Here is a 23,147-nt window from a genome sequence, read left to right on the forward strand (position 1 = left end):
TACAATCACCAAAGTTATTGCATACAAGCTCGCATGCAGTGAGAAAAACTTTGATAAGTTGAAAGCTTTAAAGCGCATTAGCTGGAAGGTTGACTGAGTAGGCACATAGGTAATAAATTAATATTGTATTGAAAAGTATATGAGATTGAGGAGGTTTTCGTTAGTTCTAATAAAGTCGCTATTGTTTATGAGTTATATCTTTGTTATTTCGAATATCTCGGTATCTGATTGAAAATGTCTTTATTGTTCAAAATATTCAAATTTTGAACCTGCAAAAAATCTATTAAATAACTTGAAACCGCAAGAAATCTACTAGGAAACAACGGAAAAACTTGAATTTGAATTGTATTGTATAAAATTATGCAAATATACTACATCCAATGTTTTCCGGAAGAGGTCGTCGCAAACCGAAGTTCAGACTATGCTTTTAGCACGGACGCATCCTAGACATAAACCAAGCAGGAATCTCAAATCCAATATGGAGGCCAATGAACCTGGAGCTTGCAAAGTTTCAGCGGCGTGCTACTATCTGTTGGTCGGATACGAACCATATCATACCCAAGGGCTCGGTATCGGAACTCATAACTGTCATATCTTCACTATAAAGTCAATGTTTGCATCGGCATCATTTTTCAGTAAACATAATTTATGAAATTTTCGGTGAAAACGGACCTCTAATCATAATGGTTCATGTTGGTTGCGTGTTCGATAAGTGCGGGAACATACGGAAGAAGAATGGCAAGGTGTCCTTTTTTAGGTGAGTATTCTGCAAGGGGGTGTTCTCATAGCACTGTTTTTTTCCTCTATGCGAGAGCTACCTGGTAGAAGAGACGGGCAATCACACACTTATAGCATAGACTGGCGTTACTTGTATGTATTGTATATAGGTATGTATGCTTATGCTTTGCCCTTTTCTTGCAGTTTTCCAAAGGAACCAGAACTGTTACAAAAATGGATCAATTTTGTCAACCAGCACAACCGGACGCCGTTGATCGCCGGGAAGCTGGATCGCGATAAGATGAAAATATGCCACATGCACTTCGAGAAGAACCAGGTGCAGACCAAGGTGAACAGCGATCGGGTATTGCTACGCAATTCGGTTCCGCGGTGTCCACCGGGGATTATGTGAGTATTTTATTTATTTTACTGGCGGGACATTATATTCTGGGATGGATGCTTTTTCAGCATAAATTACTTATACATAATTTTAGTTGATAAATAAGCTGTCCGTAATAAGTCCAGAGTTCGGAAGCATAGATTTTTTTTATTATTTTTATATCTTTATTAAAGAGATTTTCGGCCCTTGACCGGTTCATCTCTGTACACGATCATATGGGTTTTTGAAGCATTAGCATTATTTTTCATTTTCAAGAAAAATATTCCTTATAGTTATACGATCATGATCAGTATAATATCAGTCATCCGGTTGACAAGCACAAGACGACATAAAGTGGTTTTGTTGTTCAACGTCATAATTTGATACGTATTTTCGAAATATTTTGTCAAAACAGAGGTTTTAGAAAACTCGAAAAAAATGTGAAGTCAATTTGTCACATTCGAACAAATGGACGCATACTTGTCACACCGGGATAAATTGACGCATATTTGTCACATTAAAAAAAGGAGATATAACAATCACACAAAAAGACACATAGCACTGCGTGATGTGTCCTGAGGACCGTCCATAAAATATACCATGCATTTAGGGTCATCTACAATCCACATGGATAGTTTAGAAGGGTGGCTGGTAAGCATGCAAGGTCTTTCCCTACTTTCAGAATTTATATGAAAGGTTGTCCATGAAAGAGTAGGGGAGGTATTATATTGTCTAGAACCTCTCCAAGTATAACGTGAACGGCCTCTTGGGAGAAGACGATATGAAACTGTGACATAATTTAAATTTTCAAGGCCTGTAAAAAGTGATAAAGAGGAACCTTTTAGCAAACCCGTTTTTTTCTAGAACTCATAATTATTGTGACATGTTATGGCGATAAAATTTAATCAAAGTATGAAACGAGTGTACAAAGATTAATCAGACGCTTCTTGCTTCGTCCCAACATCAATGAAAAACGATTTTTCCTTTTCGGTAACAACAGGTTGAACCACTTTTATTAGAGAAGTTTTCTTTTCTTCTTCAATTCCTAGAGGAGCATTTTGCCAACGCACATTTGTATCAAATAAGGATGAATTCTTTACAACCAACTTAAATTGCTTCTTGGAAAACAACTTGCAGTATTTAAGGTCTTTACTGTTGATATTGTTTGCGTATCCAATTTCATAACGGCCTTTTTTAAACTCCATTATTTGCATGGAATCCACATACGGGCGTGGCTTGCAGTGGTTTATCGTATACTCCAAAACGATTCTATAACATTCCCCAGAAAACCATACCCCAGAAAACCATTCCCCAGAAAACCGTTCCCCAGAAAACCACTCCCCAGAATATATCATTCCCCAGAAAACCATTTCCCAGAATGAAACATTTCCCCGAAAACCATTCCCAGAATGCACCATATCCCAGATTTTTTTCATAGATTCCTGCAATGAAGAAAAAAGATTTTGGCAACTAAAAACTAGAATAAAAAGAACGGCTCGGGAAAAAACTACAAAGAAGTACAGTTCAATCTGATATAATAGATTATGTTGTAAAAAGAGATGCCCTTAGTCTTCAAACTAAGACTAATGAATATTAGCATATGGTCCATAGTTCGCCGTGCGGCGCAGCTTAGTTTTGCTGGTATGACATGACCGCTGGAAGGCTCTGCCACATCGAATTTTGAAATACTGCTTGTGATCCTGCTTATAAGTTGCTTCGTGATTTTGGCCTTACAATTACCTTTGCATACAATAGAGCTTAGTTGATCAGAAAATGCTATGACAGTTTTCGCAACATTTTCACGCTTAAAATGTTCGACTTTTGTCGTACTTTTCCCATTCACTTGATAAAGTGTACAATGCGCGCCGCAATACTTCCTGTTTCGACGGCATGTTGTAAGGATTCATTCACATAAAGTAATATTTCGGTGAAAGCATTAATATTGTGAATCAGCCATTGAAAAAAAATGACATTATTATATTCAAATGTGTTTATTTTTTGTATAGAGGGATGAAGGCAAATCTGCATACAGACACCTGAAATTATCACTCAGGGAGTGGGGTTGACGCGGTTGGCAGAAGGCCAGACCGCCGGACCCGCTAAACCCACCCAAGCAACAGAAGGTTACTTGAGTTACCCTCTCTTCTAATGCACAATTCCCCCCGGGACTACCTTTCAGTATTACTTCTGTGGGGGAAAGCAGTACTAAAAGTACTCCTCCCAAAACAACACCTTTCACAGTGCCTCTCTTCGATGTTTTGTCATACGTCTGAGCCCTTTGGCTCCTTTATTGGTGCCAGCAAGCACACAAAAGCGTGGGCCCTTAAGCCCTTTACTTTTTTCCTTGTGCCATTCAGCAACGCATCTACTTTCCTTTTTATTTTAGAGCCATTTAGCTCTCAACGTGCTCGCAAGCTACTCAGATAGTCCCCGGCGGCGGATCTACCCTACTCCGACGGGGAGTCCCCGGCGGCGGAAGCTCCCCGATACCGACGACCCGCATTCGTGGATGGCTGTTACATTACCAACACTACACATTCACCTGGTATGCATGTTCATAGATCCGCTCAAGTCCTACGCACATTCTCACTTCAACGGGTGACCGGACGAGTGCCGAGGTCAGGCCAAAGATTCCGGGTGGAGATAGCTTCCGGTTCAGTGGTGCCCCGACGACCCGAAGCAGGTGCATTCACGCGGCACGATCTACTCAACTGGTCCCCGGCGGTGGACCTAGCCTACTCCGATTAACCGATTTCCCATGAACTGCGCCTTTCAGCTTCTTGCTTAACCGATGAGCCATTCAGCTCTCACCTTGGTCGCGGACTACTCGGATAGTCCCCGGCGGTGGATCAATCCTACTCCGACAGGGAGTTCCCCGACGTCGGAAGCTCCCCGTAACCGACGACCCGTCTCAACGGGTGACCGGGCGAGTGCCGAGGTCAATCCAAAGATTCCGGTGGAGATAACTTCCAGTTCAATGGTGCCCCGACGACCCGAAGCCGGTACATTCGCACGCCACGGTCTACTCAGCTGATCCCCGGCGGTGGACCTAGCCTACTCCGATAACCGAGTTTCATTTGCCTTGAGCCATTCAGCTCTCACCTTATTCATTGAGCCATTTAGCTCCCGCCTCGGTCGCGATCGCGAACGACTCGGATAGTCCCCGACGGCGGATCTAACCTACTCCGACGAGAAGTTCCCCGAAAGCGGGAGCTCCTCCGAACCCGGCCGTTTCGCCACGTTCTGCGGCTACGCGCTCGCCGCAAGCTGAATACAGTTGCGACGCTGTCGTTCCCATCCATTATCGACATATATATTCACGACTTCCACGACTCATGGTCCGCTATCCGTAACGGCTGCCTGCTGCTGCTCTATGCGCCAACTTCGTTGCAGGATGTCGGCTATCCTGGACGTCGCTCTTGCAACCGCTCTCCACTGTTCTGGGTTCTGGCACATTTTTATGACGATGTTATCGGTGTTGGTGTCCGTTCCGCATGCCCCCAACATCGCACTCCTCTCCGTTTCGAACCGAGGACATGTGAACAGGATGTGTTCAGCCGTTTCTGTCACGTCTGGGCATTGCGGACAGGTGGGAGAAGCCGCGTGACCAAACCTGTGTAGGTACCACTTGAAGCATCCATGGCCTGTTAAGAACTGGGTCAAGCCAAAGTTTAGCTCCCCATGAGGTCTGCTAATCCATGCCGACACACTTGGGACTAAGCGATGGGTCCACCTTCCCTTAGGCGAGTTGTCCCACTCTCTCTGCCATTTGGCTACCGTTGCTGCCTTTATATTCCTTCGAGCGTTATCGGTGCCCCTGAGGGCGTAGCACTCCTCGTCTTCCTCTACCACCAGTTTGATAGGCATCATGCCCACGAGTACACATGCCGCTTCGCGAGATACGGTGCGATATGCGCTGATAACTCTCAGGCACATTAGCCTATGAGTACTCTCCAGCTTTCGCACGTTGCAGTTTACGCTCAACGCTGACACCCAAGCTGGTCCTCCGTATCGTAGTATTGAAACCGCCACGCTTGCCAGCAGCTTGCGCTTGCTGGAGCATACCCTAGAGTTGTTCGCCATCATCCTCGATAGTGCCGCTATCGCCGTCGACGCGCGCTGGCAGGCGTAGTCGACATGACTTTTAAAGCTCAACTTATCGTCGAGCATCACCCCCAATTGTTTCAGAGATCTCTTGGAGGTGATGTCGCAGCCGCCGACTCTAATTGTCGCCTCCTGAACCGATTTCCGATTGTTAACGACTATCATCTCCGTTTTATGATGCGCCAACTGTAGCTTCTTGCTGCGCAACCATTCCTCCACTAGGCTGATCGAATAGGCTGCAGTCAATTCGACCTCTTCGACGGATTCTCCGTACACGGTCATGGTTACGTCATCGGCGAATCCCACTAACTTGGCTCCTGGCGGAGCTTCAACCGCAGCACGCCATCGTACATCACGTTCCACAGCAATGGACCCAAAATTGATCCCTGTGGGACACCTGCCGTGATAGGGGCGGTAGCCAAGCCTTCGTCTGTCTCGTAGATCAATAATCGATTCTGAAAGTAGCTTCCAGAATCTTATACAGCCCTACCGGTACTCCCAGCCGAAGCAACGAGTTCGCGATCTCCATCCAGCACGCACTGTTGAATGCATTCCGCACGTCGAGTGTTATTACTGCGCAGTAACGTATACCGCGCCGCTTGCATTCGATGGCGACCTTTGCAGTGTCAACCACCGATTTAATGGCACCCAGAGTAGACCTTCCTCTCCGAAAGCCGAATTGCTCGCTCGATAATCCTCCTACCTCCTCGACGTACGGCGACAGTCTGTTCAGGATCAACTTCTCCAGTAGCTTCCCTACCGTGTCTATAAGACAGATTGGTCTGTACGCTGAGGGGTCTCCTGGTGGCTTGCCAGGTTTCGGTAACAGGACCAAACGCTGTCTCTTCCATATATCCGGGAATGTCCTCTCGTCCAGACACTTCTGCATGGCCAACCTAAACATGTTCAGGTTAGTCGTTATTGCTGCCTTCAATGCCATATTCAGGATCCCGTCCGGACCAGGTGCTTTACTCGGGTCGAGGGACTTTGCCACCGTCAATATCTCTTCTACCGTCACCCTCTCCACCGCTTCATCATTTGCTACCCTCGCTGCTGGCGGCCAGTGGGTTGGGCAGTGGTGCGGGAATAGTGCCTCGATTATAGTCTTCAGCCTCGTTGGACATCGCTCGGGAGGAGCCAGTGCTCCTCTTGTTTTGGCCATCACCACCCGATAGGCGTCTCCCCATGGGTTCGAGTTGGCGCTCTGGCACAGTCTGTCGAAGCAGGCTTTCTTGCTTTCTTTGATGGCCTTGTTTAGAGCCAGTCTCGCTGCTTTGAATTGCTCGATGCGTTCCTCCCTCACTTCCCCCGAGCGTGTCCTTTGCGTTTTCTTCTAGCCCGGAGACAGGCTGCTCGAAGGGCTGCAATTTCATCGCTCCACCAGTATACCTGTGGCCTGCAGTTCCGTGGTCGCACCTTCCTCGGCATGGTCGCGTCACAAGCTCGAGACAGGACCGCAACCAGTTCGTCGCCGCTTAAACTTCCCGTGTTTTCTTCCAGACCCATAGCTTCACTGAAGGTCCCACCGTCGAAGTGGGCGACCTTCCACGACCGGGTTGTGGGAGTAGCTCTCCGGCTTTCTCTTCTTGCCTCGCTGCCTATCCTGTACCGGATAGCTAGATGGTCATTGTGGGTGTAACCGTCGTCGACCATCCACTGCATATCACCGACCAAACTTGGACTGCAGAACGTTACGTCTATTATCGATTCCACTCCGTTTCGCTGGAAGGTACTTTTGGAGCCTTCGTTGCACAGCACGACATCCAGCTTGGCGAAAGCCTCTAGCAGCGTTTGCCCTCTCCGGTTAGTATCGCCCACGCATTGAAGTCTCCTGCAATTACTACTGGCTTGCTACCCACTAGGTCTGATGTTAGCCGATCGACCATCTCGGTGAATTGTTCTAGCGGTCACCTTGGTGGGGCGTAGCAGCTGCAGTAGTACACTCCATTTATTTTCGCTATAACAGTACCCTCCGCTCTTGTGTTCAGCACTTCCTGGATCCGGTATCTTCCCGTCGTACAAATCGCCGCTGATTTGGATCTATCCGCTACCCAGTTCCCATTATCCGCGGGGATGCGGTACGGGTCCGACAAGATAGCGACGTCCGTTCTCGCTTCTACTACCGACTGCCACAGCAACTGCTGGGCGGCCGCACAATGGTTGAGGTTGAGCTGCGTTACTTGCACGGCTTCCTCGTATAACCACTCAACGGGCACGCAGGTCCACCCATAGCGTGGTTATGTTCCTGCTTCCTGCTCGCGCATAGCGTACACGATGGTGCTTTCTCGCACGTGTGCGCCTTATGGCCCTCTTCGCCGCATCGCCTACATAGGTTACTCCTATCCGGCCCTTTGCACGCCCACGATTTGTGTCCCGGTTCGAGGCAGCGGAAGCACTTGTCGACTACCGGTGGTTGGTAGAGGCTGACTGGACATACTGACCAGCCGACTTTCAGCTTACCAACTTTGATCACCTTGTTAGCGTCGATGGCCGGTAACTTCACCGTGGCAATCTGCGTCCCCTGCGGTCCTCTTCGCAGACGGATAGACGCATTTGCTACCACCACTCCACCTTGGTCCTTGATGGCCGAGGCGATCTCTTCCGATGTCGTGACCTCGTCCAGCTGCTTGCATTGGAGAGTCACTTCGTCGTGTAGAGCCCTCACTTCTACGCTCTCGCCTAGGACTTCCTGGGCTAGCGCTCCATATGAGGTACCGTTCGCCTGTGAGCCCTTCCTTAAGACAAGGATCATCTCGCCCGCTCTCGTCCGCCTTATGCTACGAACCTCTTTACCAAGGTCCGCCAGTTTCTCGGCGCTGCGCATCGCCTTGAGCACGTCGGCGTAGCGCTCTTTCTCTGTTTTAATGAGAAGTGCTTCACCCTTCTGTCTGGCTCTCGCCGGGCGCGTGATTGCCGCTTTCACCTTCGGTTTATTTACTACCGTTTGCCAGGGACCGTCCGACCGCAGGTTGTCTTGGTCGGGTTGGCTTCCCTCCTCCGGTGGCCGAATGGCTCGTTTCGTCCTAGCTTTCTTCTTACGCCGTTCTCCCATGTTTGCAACTTCCGTGGGCCCGCTCTTCTGATTTGCGCTCTCCCGACGCCTTTTTGCGTTCTGTTTAAAGCGCTTAATGCCAGGCGAGTCCCTGGCTCGCTTATCTGTTCTCCTCTCTACCGCTCTGTCGCTGAGGGCAAAATCTAACGCCTCCTGTGCCATGGTTGTGGTACTATGGGAGAAGAAGGGAGCAGTCTGTGTACTCTTCTCCGCTTTACCACAGCCTTCCAGCCTGGCCGCAAGCACTTCCTGTTCTTGCTTGGCAGCAAGAACCAAATTGCGAAGCTTAAGCAATTTCAGCTTCAGCTCCCTCGACATATTGCCCCGTTCATTGGTGAAGTCGATAATGTCATCGAGTTGCACCATGACGACGGTCAAGCTCGGCAGGATGCCACTCGACCCTACCTCCACTGCATTGTGCTGCTGCTTATCGACTATTGGCGTATCGTTATCGCTCTCCACGACGACTACTTCGCTACTCGTGTCCTTCATCTCCATTTCTCTCGCACCCGATGCGTTGGGTGGAGATCTCTCCAAACCTCTCCTTGCGAAGGGGTTCACTTCCGATGCTTGTTTGTTTAATTTAGCTTTATTCATGTTTGTTGGGTCCCCCTTAGGGCTGCCCTCGAACCCAACTGGAATAGTCGCCTTCTTGATCCCATGGTTATCTTTGCAGATGCAGTGAGGCCATGCGGGGGTTGACACCTCGGTGTTCAGAGCCGAATCGGCGTAAGCCAGGAAGGAATCAACTGGTCCTACTCCCATCTGGTTGGTTAAGCCAGACGGCTGGATTGGGACGGCGTGCCCCAAGGCCTGCCACGGTTTTACGGGACGGAAGGCAGCTGTGGCATTAGCCCACCCGCCATTTCAAGACGGTGTCACCCGGCTTTACTCAAGGAGTGGAATGACACAACTGTCAGCCCTAGATTCGTTGTATATCTCGATTTCCGCTCGTGTCCGTTGACGTTGCCGTTGTCGATGCCACTGGGTTGGGCTAGTGTGCTTTGAGCGGCGCACGGTCGCTTTGATAGGACCTGCTTACGGATACATGCAGCTTTTTGTAGAAGTTTAACAGAGCCCACTGTCAAACCCCACCACATCCTAGGCAGGTCCCCTAACTCGCAGTGGGGAGGGGTCGTCAAGCCCTTGGACATAGTCCCTGCTGCCCGCTATTCAAATGTGTGCTTTTCTAGAAGCGTTCAATTATGATTCTCCTTATTTCCGGCAAATGCTTATAGTAAGCGGGCATTCATATGTACATGGGACAGTTATGCGTGTAACGGCAGTATTTGTTTTTTTTTTTAATTTTTGTTCAATGAAACTGTAGATTTTTATTAGTGCGAGTGAATTCACATTTCAAAAGAAGGCATCATCCACTTGTTTGCTACACTCCGTGCAAACGCATGATTTGAAAGAAGGCGTATTTGAGGCAAATGTGTGAGTCAAAAAAAATGTATGACTCATTTGCCCTTTTGCGAGCAAATGCGCGTTTTAAAAGAAGGAATCATTGACTTGATTGCCTTATTCCGGGCACATGCGTGGGTCCCTATTTGATTCCTCAATCAAGGCATGCTTCAAAATAAGAAGATATTTTTTTTCTGTTTTGGGTTGAAGTCAGAATAGACATGACAATATGCTACGCTAAGCCAGAATAGACGTGACCATGCTATGCGACGTGACGCGACATTGCAGTTTGACAGTTTATTCCTTTGCGTATAAGTCGCGTCGGTCGCGTCGCGTCGCACCGCACATCACGATTAGGGTGCAGAGTAGACGCGAAATGCAATGCGAAACGAAGCGTCCATACGATTTGACAGCTCCTTATTATTGATTGTCATTTCTTTGCGTGCAATTTTCGTGCGACGTCGCGTAGACGCGTCTACTCTGACAGGAACCTTACTCTGGCGGGCACCTTATGGTCATTATTACAAAAGGCACATTGTAGGGTAAATGCTCCCATATTAATAACAGCCCGTATATTAATCACAATCGTCAATAAACCCAATTGAAAATCGATTTAAATACAATGTCTCACATCGAACGTACATAATAATGAATGGACAACATTCTTCAATGTTTATAATATTATTTAAAATTCCGTTTAAGCTATATTTCAGTTCACAAGACTCAAATTATGAGAAACAAAACTATAAAACATATTTTCCTACCTCTGAGCTGCTGGTTTGATGCACTGCTCGATTGCTACTAACAGATACACCTGTTTTCACAACGTTGTTTTCCACTCAATTTCAAGCTAAAACAAATGTTTACATATGAAATTCACTTCACAGCACATAAAGCACATCACATTTTCACTATTAATACAATTATATTTAAAAAAAAAAGGGCGCGATTTCCTATAGTTTGATATAGGTTTATTTCGAACTATGTCTGAATTATCCTTGTCCGTATTCCAAACTGTTTACATCTTGCTTGTATCCTCAAGGGTTGCCAACTTAGATTGTTATTTCAAAAAGGCTTGTAGGAACTTTTAATGTGAAACTCAACTGACATTTTTGCAAAATAAGGTATATCGAAAAGATAAATTATGACAAACATAAAATTGAACTGATAAGATGGAAAATTGTAAAAAAAAACTGAAATATTGTAATTATATTTCTAATAACATTTCAGTTGTTCCTAATAAATAAAAAAACATTGGAGAATTCGGCATCACTGCAATCATATCGTTACGTATACACATGAGTAATAGTGTGCGTAGTTTATGTTGGAAGTAGTATTATTGAAATAGGTACAGGCATAGGATTAACTATTTTAGAATGTTATTGAAATGGGTGCATGGTGGTGATGATGTTTTTCAGTTAAATACTTCATAAATGTGATGTTTATTTCATTTTTGAAGTCACCAAATTGTTCTCAATTAAAAATTATGTGAATTGAGCATAATTATTCTCACGGTACTTGATAATTGGGTGAGAAATCAATGTATTTTATGTGCACTGTGCCTTATTGTTATTGATATAGGAACAGATACCCTATTTGGCCATTGCACATCCAACTCATCAAGAGAAAATGATTTTAATTATGGTCTTGCGATGATGTTTGTAAGAAAACAAGAAAATGAATTCATGTTTATCTATATATTCTGTTTTCTGGGGAACGGTACATTCTGGGGAATGGTTTTCTGGGGAACGGTGCATTCTGGGAATTGATTTTCTGGGGAATGGTACATTCTGGCGATTGGTTTTCTGGGGAATGGTACATTCTGGGAAATGGAATTCTGGGGTATGGTTTTCTGGGGAACGGTTTTCTGGGGAATAGTATAGAACCTCCAAAACGGTGAGCTTTGAAGTAGTCAGTTGCTTGCATATCAAGTACGTCAACATTGTTCTATGCATTGCCAACCACAGACTTGAAGTTTTCATAACTGACGACATGTTCATGACGCATTTTGGAATCAAACGCCGCATGGAAAGAGTCATCGGTCGTAAACGTATGTCCCGATTGAAAGTTCTCCAACAGTATGCGCTTGACCTGCATTTCATTATTGTTTATCAGTAGAGTAATGCGATGGGATAGGGTAAGGAAGGTATTTTGGACCGCTTTAGGAGATGGCCAAACAATTTTTCGAATAAAAGTTAGATTTTGTAATAATGCTTGATCAATTCCCTATGCAACTTAAAAGTGGTGAATAGTAGGATTTGTAGGTAAAATTGTTATAAATCCCACCGAAATAACCAAACTATCTTAAATTCTGAAGATATGTAAGATTTAATTTTGGACCACCTGTTTTTATTTTGGACCACCTATTGAATCTATTTTGGACCACTCGAATACTTTTGTATTGCTTACAAAGCTATGTTACTATTAGATTAAATTAGTGATCTCCAGCATTTTCGACGTTTTCATCCTGAAAGTCCTTGTGAAGCAATACATTTTATAGGCATTCAAAGCTTAGAACAATATCTACAAGCTTAGGGTATTGAAACTAATTTCAATGTCAGTACCACTCGGTACAGCATCATCAAAGCAAAACAAACTTGTGGCCCATTGCCGTGATGTATACACCTGCATACATACCCTGCATATTTTTTATGTAGTTTGTTAGATCTGTTCCATTTGCGCCATTGATAGTAGTGGGTTGCCTGGTTCTTCCTTGCTCATTGCATATTCTTTTTCAAAACGAAACATAATCGTAGAACGCGGAACTCTGTTGCATTGGCAAACAGCACGGACGGAGAGCTATAGCAAAGATTGGTTCTTGTCGTAGAGATTTCTCAACTATTCTGCTCACAATCGCATATTATGGGACAAATATGGATAGGAATTACAGCAAAGGTGGGACTGATATGCGATCATAGGCAGTATTTTCGTACGGAAATAATAAAAGCAGTTACATGTTGGGTTAATAGACATTTTCTAGGGCTTACATCAATAAACGGTATTTTATAAATGTGGTATGAACAGTAATTTATGAATGGTTTGATACTAGAGAAACAAATGGTTGGTGAAAACAAAAGTTTAAGAGAACTAGAACTTAAAAAAAGATATGTCGAAAATATGTTCAGTTCAATAAAAATGAACCTATTTTGAACATGCCTCAGAATACTGTTTTTAAACTTACAATGTTTCGTTCGAGATATGAAACTGCTTCAATTAGGTTTTAATAAGTCAACAACATCATTCACGTGATTTAAATCTATGTATAAATAAACTTACAGCTTTTGAAAGTTGACTTCAATTTTACAATGTCGTCTTATTTTTGGTCTAATCCAGCCGGCATGGGTAAATACGTGAAAATATTCTTAATAATTGCAATATTTTATAAGAAACAAATGTAGGAAATACCTTATGGATAGTTTCTTTGTGCAATAAAATTTAAATATTGCACGTTTTATTTAGTTTTGTGTGATATAAATACAAAATTCAGCTAGGTGGTCCAAAATAAGAGCCCGGTCCAAAATACAGCCGTTACCCTATGAAACTGCTTCAATTAGGTTTTAATAAGTCAACAACATCATTCACGTGATTTAAATCTATGTATAAATAAACTTACAGCTTTTGAAAGTTGACTTCAATTTTACAATGTCGTCTTATTTTTGGTCTAATCCAGCCGGCATGGGTAAATACGTGAAAATATTCTTAATAATTGCAATATTTTATAAGAAACAAATGTAGGAAATACCTTATGGATAGTTTCTTTGTGCAATAAAATTTAAATATTGCACGTTTTATTTAGTTTTGTGTGATATAAATACAAAATTCAGCTAGGTGGTCCAAAATAAGAGCCCGGTCCAAAATACAGCCGTTACCCTAAATACCAGTTCTTATTTTGCGAACAACAATTATCCAACCAAAAGATAATTGTCTTCAGGTCAGCGTACTTCATAATAGCTTTGAAAAAACAGCTAAGGATTTCGTTGGCTGTATTGGCTGTACCGATAATGGAATGTTTGCCGGCTCCGCAAACAAAACACGATCTCCTGTGTCATTTTTTAAATCAAACCCGAGGAAGTCCTTTTCCAGCCACTGGATTGTCTGTATTGGATATTCCATTTCCGGTTCCACTTCTACCGACAGCAAAAAATCACACCAAAGAAATACAATCGTCGCTCGCGAAATGTAAAAACAAATTAACAACAACTAGGGGGAAAGACGGCTTTGGCAGGTTTTGTTCTATTATTGGCAGGGGGGTTTTTGTCAACCAAATTTTATGAAATTTGGCCACAATATTCTTTGATACGCAAAGAATGTTTAGGCCAAATTTGAGCCTAGTCAGTCATAAAAAAAACCCCCTGCCAATAATAGAACAAAACCTGCCAAAGCCGTCATTCCCCCTATCTCTCAGTTCACAGTGTGACAAATATGCGTACATTTTTCGCCTGGCCAGTGAATTTCGCGACATAAGTGTCACATCCGGGTTTTGATTGAAAAACGTGGGAAAAATAGTTGTTTTTAGCAATGTTTGAGTCCGGGGCCCTCCTTAGCTGTACGGTAAGACGCGCGGCCACAAAGCAAGACCATGCTGAGGGTGGCTGGGTTCGATTCCCGGTGCCGGTCTAGACAATTTTCGGATTGTAAATTGTGTCGACTTCCCTGGGCATAAAAGTATCATCGTGTTAGCCTCATGATATACAAATGCAAAAATGGTAACCTGGCTTAGGAACCTCGCAGTTAATAACTGTGGAAGTGCTTAATGAACACTAAGCTGCGAGGCGGCTCTGTCCCAGTGTGAGGATGTAATGCAAATAAGAAGAAGAAGAAGAGTCCGGCCCAACAAATATGAATATTCTTCTATAGTTTATTGGGTCAAAGTCAATGAAAAAGCAAAATTTTGCGATAATAGGATGAATGTATTTTGAAACTGCAAATGGCCTTTTTTTCGTTTGTAACATGTGACATTTATGCGTCCAACGGCAGAATTACCAATCATACAAATGCACATAAACTATGCAGTTACCTATTTGTTTGTGTTTACAAAAAAGAGCAATTAACATAAAATGCGCCAAAATGCCTTAGAAAAAAGTATTCTTGGCTTATTACTTCAAATAATGTTTCCTAAACTAGTTTTAAGTAATCCATATGGAGTTCTTTGGTATTAACAACATGCTACATGTAATTGGGAATTGAATATGCCAACTTTTACGTATATTTGAATGATATTTCATCCCATTCGTTCATTAGAGCCTCCTTCAAATGGTGCTTGTTCCGGATTTCAGGTTAACGGTCCATTTCTTTCCTACGAATATTTGATCGAATTAAGCTGAGGAAACAATAATGGATTGTTAAGTCCATACGGTACGTTGTGAATGATCCATAACTTAACCCTTTCCTTCCCATGGTAGGTGTAGTAAAGCTCCATCAAATTTTCTACCATTCAACAACAAAAAACAGTATTTGGCAAAACTTTATGGTTTCATTAGTCTAAGACTGCTAATATAATCAATTTTGTGTAAAAATAGTGAAACTATTGAAAACAATCAAGTAACTATTGATTTACAAAACTTAAAACTTTTTTTTTCGGGACGTCCATAACGCCATTTATGAAAAACATGTTTCTAACTCCAGATGCCGCCAATGAAACCCACTCAGTAGCACTACCACCACTGTTTTTGAAAGTTGGTTTAATTGTGTGCCCTAGGAAGAGTCAGTACTGTTCCATCTTATTCCACCACTTTATTGTAACTTTACAGTTATGAATTTTGACCTTTAACGTCTCGTACTTAACCCGTAAGTGAGTAAGTCGAGTTAAGTACGAGACACGGAAGACGAACTTACTGTCGAAATACGTTTCTGTAAAGTTACAATTAACGGGTAGCCACTGAATAGCGGGAATGAAAAGAATGGCTCGGCAAGAAAACTACAAAGAAGTACAGTTCTATAAAGAGTTGGCCTTAGTCTTTAAAGTTAATGAATAATAGCAAATGTGGATGGACAACGGCCATTTCCCGATGATGCTTCTGATCCTATTGATGAGTTGATTCGTGTCTTTGGCCTTCCAATCACCTTTGAATAAAATGGAGCTCGGTCTACTTAAAATCCTTCAACAGTTTTCGAAACATTTTCATGTTCAAAATTGTCCGCCATGTAACTTTTCTCACGATCTTTGTTCGCTTAAAAAAATGTAGGGGAGGACGGGGCAAGATCGCTACCCGGGGCAAGAAGATCACCTCTTAATGTTACCGCTATTATGCCTTTTTCTTTCTAAATAACCCCGCACACTGTTAAACTATAGTCCAACGAAAGACTTGACACTGAAAAAATATTTAAAAAATAAAATAAAATGAATTAGCAAAAGTTGGTGAAAACTTGAATTTTCTTATAAGAAATAAGCATTAGAAAATAAAGTTTTTAAAAACATAAACATTTTTCAATGAAAATCTTTACCATCTATGTCTACTTCAAAGAATATTTTAGAACCCATTTAAAATATTCACAGTGAAATGTTTGACCACGGAAACGGAAAATCTTGCCCCGTAGGGATGCTCATCTTGCACCGTAGTGTATTTGAACCAGTCAAAAACAGAGTTTTAATTAAGTCACATTTATCGGAACTACCGTTTTTTTTTATTCACGTTCTAGTCTAGATGTTAGATAAGATACAACAAAAAAGAACTGTTGTATTGTAATATAGAAAAGCATTCTTGCTCAGAAGGTCTTGCCCCGTCGTACCCTACAATGCCGCGCGCATCATTTCTGTTTTGACGGCATGATTGAAACAACTAAACATTTTGGAGTAAACGTGTCTGGGCGACAATATTCTGAATATTCCAAGGATTCATTCACATAAGGAAATATTTCTCTGGAAGCATTAATGTTCTCATAGAAAAGTATTGAAGTATTGAAATTCCCATTTTTAAGAGACCGCCCGTTAAGTGTTAGAATTAGATGGAATAGGACTAACTTTTCTGAACTGGGTAGACTTGATCCCCTTTACTCCTTTTTGACCCTTCCTTCGGAAGTGTATATAATTTCGCTTTGTATGCGTTACGCAGGCGTGTTACGTATTAATCTTTCAATAAATCTCTTAAATTATGAAGTAAAATGTATGATATTTGGAACAAATTCACTTTAATAATGAAAATATAATTATGACAAATGATATGATATGGAAATATGCATATTTTTCTGATTTGTTTCAAAGAAACAATTGATTTTAATTGAGCAACATATAGAAGCATGTACCAAACAATCTTCTCAGAAAAGCAAAAACGTAAAAATTTAAAGGGATTTCAAAAATTTCTTCAGTGGAAGCTAGATAGCAAATGTGAGCATGTTTTGAGACGCTAATAGACCACTTATATGCATGTATGTGTGCGTATGTGTGCAAATTCCGAAATTTACTAACATAAAAATGTCACTCATTTTTAAGGTATTAAACATGATTAGTATTACAAAATTAGACATCCATAAGGCGAAATATATGTTATTATTGAACGCTATTAAGTTTCGTTCAGATCAATGACTGATTTAGTTAGTTCTGGATTAATTAATATCGAGGTCTCTGTAAATTACGAGTATATGTATATGCCACCAGCGTTACGCTAGTTACTAACCATGTTACAATAGCTATTCAATCCGACGAGCGCCTAATAGATAGGCAGCATGACGTACAGTGCGTTTTCGTTCATTTTGTTGTCACTCAACCCATGAAATCCGCCTTTTGGTAGGCAATTAATTTGTCACGTTATACGTTCAATCACCGTGGGAAGCTCAGTTATTTTATCTCGTTTTAAATATTGGAGTCTGACAATATTTCCTTATGACTAAGGAAGGGTCAAAATCTCACTGTAGGTGGATTAATCTGGGTTTTTTTTTTCAAATTTTCGTGATGCACGAGGGGTCACTGGGCCAGATCACCAGCGTAAATCCGAGAACTTACACTTTCCAGAATACACCGATGGTGATGGAGTGGGAGAGTATGAGTCGTAACGTCATTAGCTGTGCTGCCTTTAAGTTTTGCGGAATACACGGAAGGTGTATCTTACCTAAGGGCGAAGCCTGAGTAAACGCGACGTGCGATGCGACGCGACGCGACAGTGCAATTTGACAGCCTTTTTTTTCTTCCTAAACAATGGAGGGGGAATCTGCTCAACAGACATCCTGGGTTGACCAGGAAGTGCGGGGTTAGGGATCACCGAGGGAGGCAGGACTACATCCCCGACCCGCTAAACCGTTTCCATTGCCGCCAAGCCCATAGTCCCTTCGGTACAACCAGAAAGTAATGCTTCAAAGGGGGCCAGTGCACAACGCACCCTCGAGGTTAGCTGCGTGTCCTTGCAGCACCGAACATCGTAACTCGCTTTTTTTGAAGAACACCATGGTATCGTGCCTGCGCGTTGCCGGCTTTCCAGGTGGCCTTACCACGCCCTATGTCCTCGGAAGGTGGGAAGGGTCGACTTCGCGCCTGCTTCCCTCTGCACGACTGGTATCAAGAATGATGATGCCGCGTGCACCCCAAATTGACCTTTCTGCGATAGGGCCTATTCGCCAGCACACAGAGGGACTTGCCGACGCGAGGCCTACGCCTGCCCCAGCCTTGACGAGGACCCCTTTCCGTCCTCGGGCTCGGAACCCGCCCGGTTGACCGACGCCGCGAAAGCGACGATACCATGTTGTTCTTCGCGCGGCCACTTGTTCGATAAAAGGATCGAGTTCGACCACAGAGCATGACCACCGGTATGACCTATGAAGCCGACTCCGATCCTTTGGACCACCTCTTATTTGCGCCTGAACTAGCCATCCTTGAGTCCATGCGCCACCTTCTGTGTAGCTCCGAGACGATTTGGGCGATAGCCGATAAAACGGCGTTCCAGCCAACTTCATCTTTACACATCCTCCGAACTAGGTTGTCCGGGGTAGTGTCCAGACCACATGTGGCAAGCATGTGCTCACGCATTGCGCGAAAACGTGAGCACACGAACAACACGTGTTCCGCCGTTTCCTCTAAACCTGCGCACACCAAACACTCGGGCGAGGCCGAGCAAGCCAGCTGCGTTACCTGCAGCACGCTTAAACGCCGGGCACATCGAACCCCCCATGGGGTGCTTGCTGTTCACAGCTTTGCTTGCCGTGACGAACTCTTCGACTTCAGTGATCTCGTCCAGGTCTTTAACCCTTAGATTCACCTCCGTCGTGAGTGCCCTCACCTTGACCGTCTCGCCTAGGACCTCCTCCGCCAACTTCTTGTAGGCGGCGCCCTTTTGCGAGACGCCCCGCTTCAGCTCGAGTATCATCTCGCCCATCCGGGTACGTCTTATTCGACGTACATCGGCGCCGAGTTCACCGAGCTTGACGTCACTCCTCATCGCCTTCACAACATCCGAGTACTTAGCCTCGTTCGCCGTGATGACTAGGGCATCGCCCCTGGAGCGATTGGCGCCTACCCTAGACTTCTTGCTACCCTCATTCGCCTGGGCCTTCTTTTCGGCCCTTGACGTCTTCGGTTTCCTCTTGTTCTTGACCAGGGTCCAGGAGGCGTCATCCCCCTCTATTTCCCTGGTCTGGTGCGGTTGAGAACTTTCAACCTGCCGTCCGTCTTTCCTGAGTGGACGGACCTTTCCAGGTCCTTCCTCCCCCGGTTTTGGAGTTCAGTTTCCCAGCCCCACTACCCTTGTTCAGGGTAGTAACCCTCCGCGTTTTGGAGCGGCCCCCAGGGAGCTCATCCCCTGGAGACTGTCTCCCCCGTTTTGTGTCTGCTCCGTTGGAGCAGTCACCCCCGACGTGCCCGCGAATACTTGAGCCTCAGTCTGGGTAGACTTTGGCACCACCGCCTTCGCTGGCACGCCCTCGGTCGATTCGACCTTGCCCGCTTGAGCCTCAGTCTGGATAGACCTCGACTCCACGGATTTCACGGGTTTACACTTGGCCGTCCCGACCACCCTCTCCAGCTTGGCGTCCAACTTCGACTTTCGAAGTTTTAGCAAGCTCCTCTTGAGGTCCTTACTGATATTATGCTTTGATGACACAAAGTCGATGATTGGGTTTGCGGTTCATCGCCTTCGCAATCCATGGGCCGTCTATAACCTCTACCGGCGTAGCCTGGGAGATGGTTAAGTAACCCACGCTGGCGCTGCGCACCGAGCTGCCGACTATTGCTTCTGGTCTCCTAGGCGGAGACCTGAACAACCCACCTCTTGCGAAGGGGTTGTCGCCTACACTACTACCACTAATTGAAGAATTGACTTGTTTTTCCATTTTGGTCCCACGAGTTGCTCGGGAAAAGAGGTCCACCACGCCAGAGCCCAGCATGACGCGGTAAGGGACAATTACTGTGGAGGGTGCCCAGGTACCCCACAGGCTCCGTTAAAGGCCTAGCTCATTATTTCACCTCCCTGGCCATGCATCCCCTCGGCACGGGTCGCTTAACGCCTTGGGATTAGGGGTTAGGGACGATGGTCCCTTTTTTCGCACCCACTCACTCTAGCTGATGTCAGAAGGACAACAGTGCCCAGGCTACACTACCAGCTAAGTACAAAACCCTTAGCTGGCGGTCGATTGTCATCGGAAGACCCGTGGAAGCGTGAGATTGGAAATTGTGAGGACCAGAGCTGTGTAGGTCGCTCCTTCCCAGATGTCAACTCAGCATTTCACAGCCTCGACATCCTGGGTATAGTGTATCCATTGTACTTGTCACACAAGATACATACTCATGCAATGGCGGGCATAGTAAAGCTTTCAATTAATAACTGAGGAAATGCTAATAGAATACTAAGTTGGAAAACAGGCCAAGTTGAAGTTGGAATGTAGAGCCATAGAAGAAGAAGAACACAGTAGACTAGTTCTTTGAAAGCACGTATTTGCATAGTAAATTATTCCTTGAAAAGCACGCATGTGCCCAGAATAAGACATAAATAGAACAATAGAACATTGTATAATCCTTTTTTGTGCTTGCCGAACGGCCGTAATACCAAATGACTCCAGGCTATTTCATTCGTTATGCCAAATGGTCGTAATATCAAATGGTTCTAGGCTTTTCCAGGCATTCCATTCGTTATGCCAAACACAATTATGCTCTTTTTGGGTAACCCCGACAGAGGAATTCTTCCGTCCATCGCTTATTATACGTACTCAACCTCTACCTAATCAGTATTTATATTTTATATTCTATTTCTAGTGATAAAGCACATGCTTTGAATAAAAACAAAACCAGAAAATGCAAATACAACCAGGCCAACACCACAAGCAGTCATAACGGAACTGCTGATAAAACCAAATCCAAAGACAAATCTACAGTAGAGGGACTCCCCCTTTACCACACCATCAACGGATATGTAGTGGACCTGAGGATCGCAGCACTACAAGAAACGTTTCGTCTACCTAACGGAAAGTTAATCCAAGTGCGAAGACAACCGAAGAAGGGCTCTGATGCCGAGCTACCCACGGTTCCATTGCAGCTGAATAAAAAACCTGTGGATTCCGCTCCTGACCTACCTTCTTCATCAGCTGCCAAGTCTCCACCAGCAAACACTTCGTCAACATCTCCAAAGCATGTACCGGAAGAAAGAATTCTCAATGAGCCTGTTGTTTCAGGTGAGACAGAAACAACCAGCATAGATCTACCAACTGCCCCAGTTAATTCGCACAACTCAAAACCTTCGAAAACCTACACAAATCGACGATCCTTTCCACCGCGAACAGCAGCAACAGCAGCGGGCAGTCTTTTGGCATTAGCAAACGACAAACTTACAGTGAGAAAACCGGTATACCAACCGCCGCTTAGCGCCCTGCAATCACTTTTGTACAAGCAGCATCCGGACACCCCATTCGGCAACCATATGAAGGAATTTGAAGGCCAACTTCTCAATGTCGCCGAGTACTCCCTACACGTGATTTCCAAAATCAACACTTTACTACATTCGAACTCCTACAAAGCTGCCACAGAGTCAAGGGATGTGAAATATCTCTACCATTCAGTGGGCTATATCCTCGAGTATGCCATGGCGCGGTTTAACGGCGTGGAAGAGAGCTGCGTGCACGAAATTCAAAATATGGGATTCACCAAGCATTGCGATCTTGGCCCATTTGTGAGCAAACAAACAAAAGCACCTTCGACAGCGTCGGTTACCAAACCAAGTGAGGAGAAACCAACCGAACCTCAATCGGAGCCATCGGAGGTAGAACCAGATAGAAATGAGGCCGAAAACGACGACGCGGATGATGATGCTGATGATGATGATGACGATGATTGCGCAATCATTGAACAGCGGACTGATATAATCGAAGTTGATTCCGATGACGAAAGCGACGAAAACGAAGACGACGACAGTGAGGACCAGAAGACGGAACCTGCGGAAATTACTTTGAAACCCAACCAACTGCGGATATGTTCGGATACGGAAAGTATCGAACCCGACGACACTTCCAACGACTCCAAACAATCTGCGAAGACGACACCAGAGGATAAATCAGTCGATAGCGACAAGAAAAGTCAAATAAACGATCAGGAATCGCGATCCGAAGCGATATTGCCATCGAATGAAACAACCGAGATCCAGGTGGTGATGAGTGAAGTGAAGGAGACCACGATCGTGCATGATTATTACTACCAAGCGTACAGCGATGACGATGACGACGACGATGATGGCGAGGGCGTTGTCCAAAGTAATCAAGACGATATGGAGATAATGGAAGTGGATGACGACGATACGAGTAGTTCTGGGGAACAGCAGGAAGAGACAGAAGAACTGATCGAAATTATAGAGGGCGATATTGATCTAGAACTGGAGGATGGGCAGGAGTATAAGGTGATTGAAGTAATCGATGGTGACATTGATAATTGGTGAGTTGCGCAATTTCACCTGAAGAATATTATTTATGTACAAAGTTAAATAACCATTCTAGATAATAAGATTTTTAAGTTGATAGTTTTTAATATACTTAATGAAAGCTATTCCGCCCATGTGCTTTTTGCCAATCGAAAACATATCCGAAGAATATGTCATTAACACTCTCCCACCCATGCACAATAGGACAGCCCCATATAAAGGTGTGACCAAAACTACCAAAAGGCCAATTTTCGATTTGGGCGAGTAAAATGTGATGAATACACAGCTAATAACCTATATTTCTATAATCAGGACGGTTTTTATTTTTTAGATTTTTTAGGGAGGGGTGGGGGGCGTTCAAACTAGCCCCTCCTAGTAATTATATTTTTACGTTTTTTGGGAAAACGGACAGCTTTGCCATGTTTTCGACTCAAAACTAACATATTTATATATCGTTACAAAGCTCTTAAACAGATCTATGTAATAGGCTTCATAATGTAGTAATTGCTCCGTCCAGAATTTAGTTTTTAGTAGTTTTGTAAAAGCATATTTACGCAATATTTAACGAACAAAACAGTTTGGTACCCCGCAATACCCCGCAGTAAAACTTTGAGGACCATGAATAAAATTCTGCCCAAATTCACAATTTTGTAAGATACATGAATTT

The 23,147-nt window shown here is 44.2% G+C and overlaps 1 protein-coding gene across 1 annotated transcript; it reads left to right on the forward strand.

Moving 5' to 3' along the window:
• Window positions 1-511: 511 nt before the first annotated feature.
• Window positions 512-22,605, forward strand: LOC134224640 (uncharacterized). Its single transcript, XM_062704104.1, has 3 exons — window positions 512-757; window positions 922-1,125; window positions 20,830-22,605. Exons 1-3 carry the CDS (start codon window positions 684-686, stop codon window positions 22,496-22,498), a joined length of 1,947 nt encoding a protein of 648 aa, XP_062560088.1. The 5' UTR covers window positions 512-683; the 3' UTR covers window positions 22,499-22,605.
• Window positions 22,606-23,147: the final 542 nt, after the last annotated feature.

The sequence above is a fragment of the Armigeres subalbatus genome, chromosome 3 (genome assembly GCF_024139115.2).
Source record: "Armigeres subalbatus isolate Guangzhou_Male chromosome 3, GZ_Asu_2, whole genome shotgun sequence".
Lineage (NCBI taxonomy): Eukaryota > Metazoa > Arthropoda > Insecta > Diptera > Culicidae > Armigeres > Armigeres subalbatus.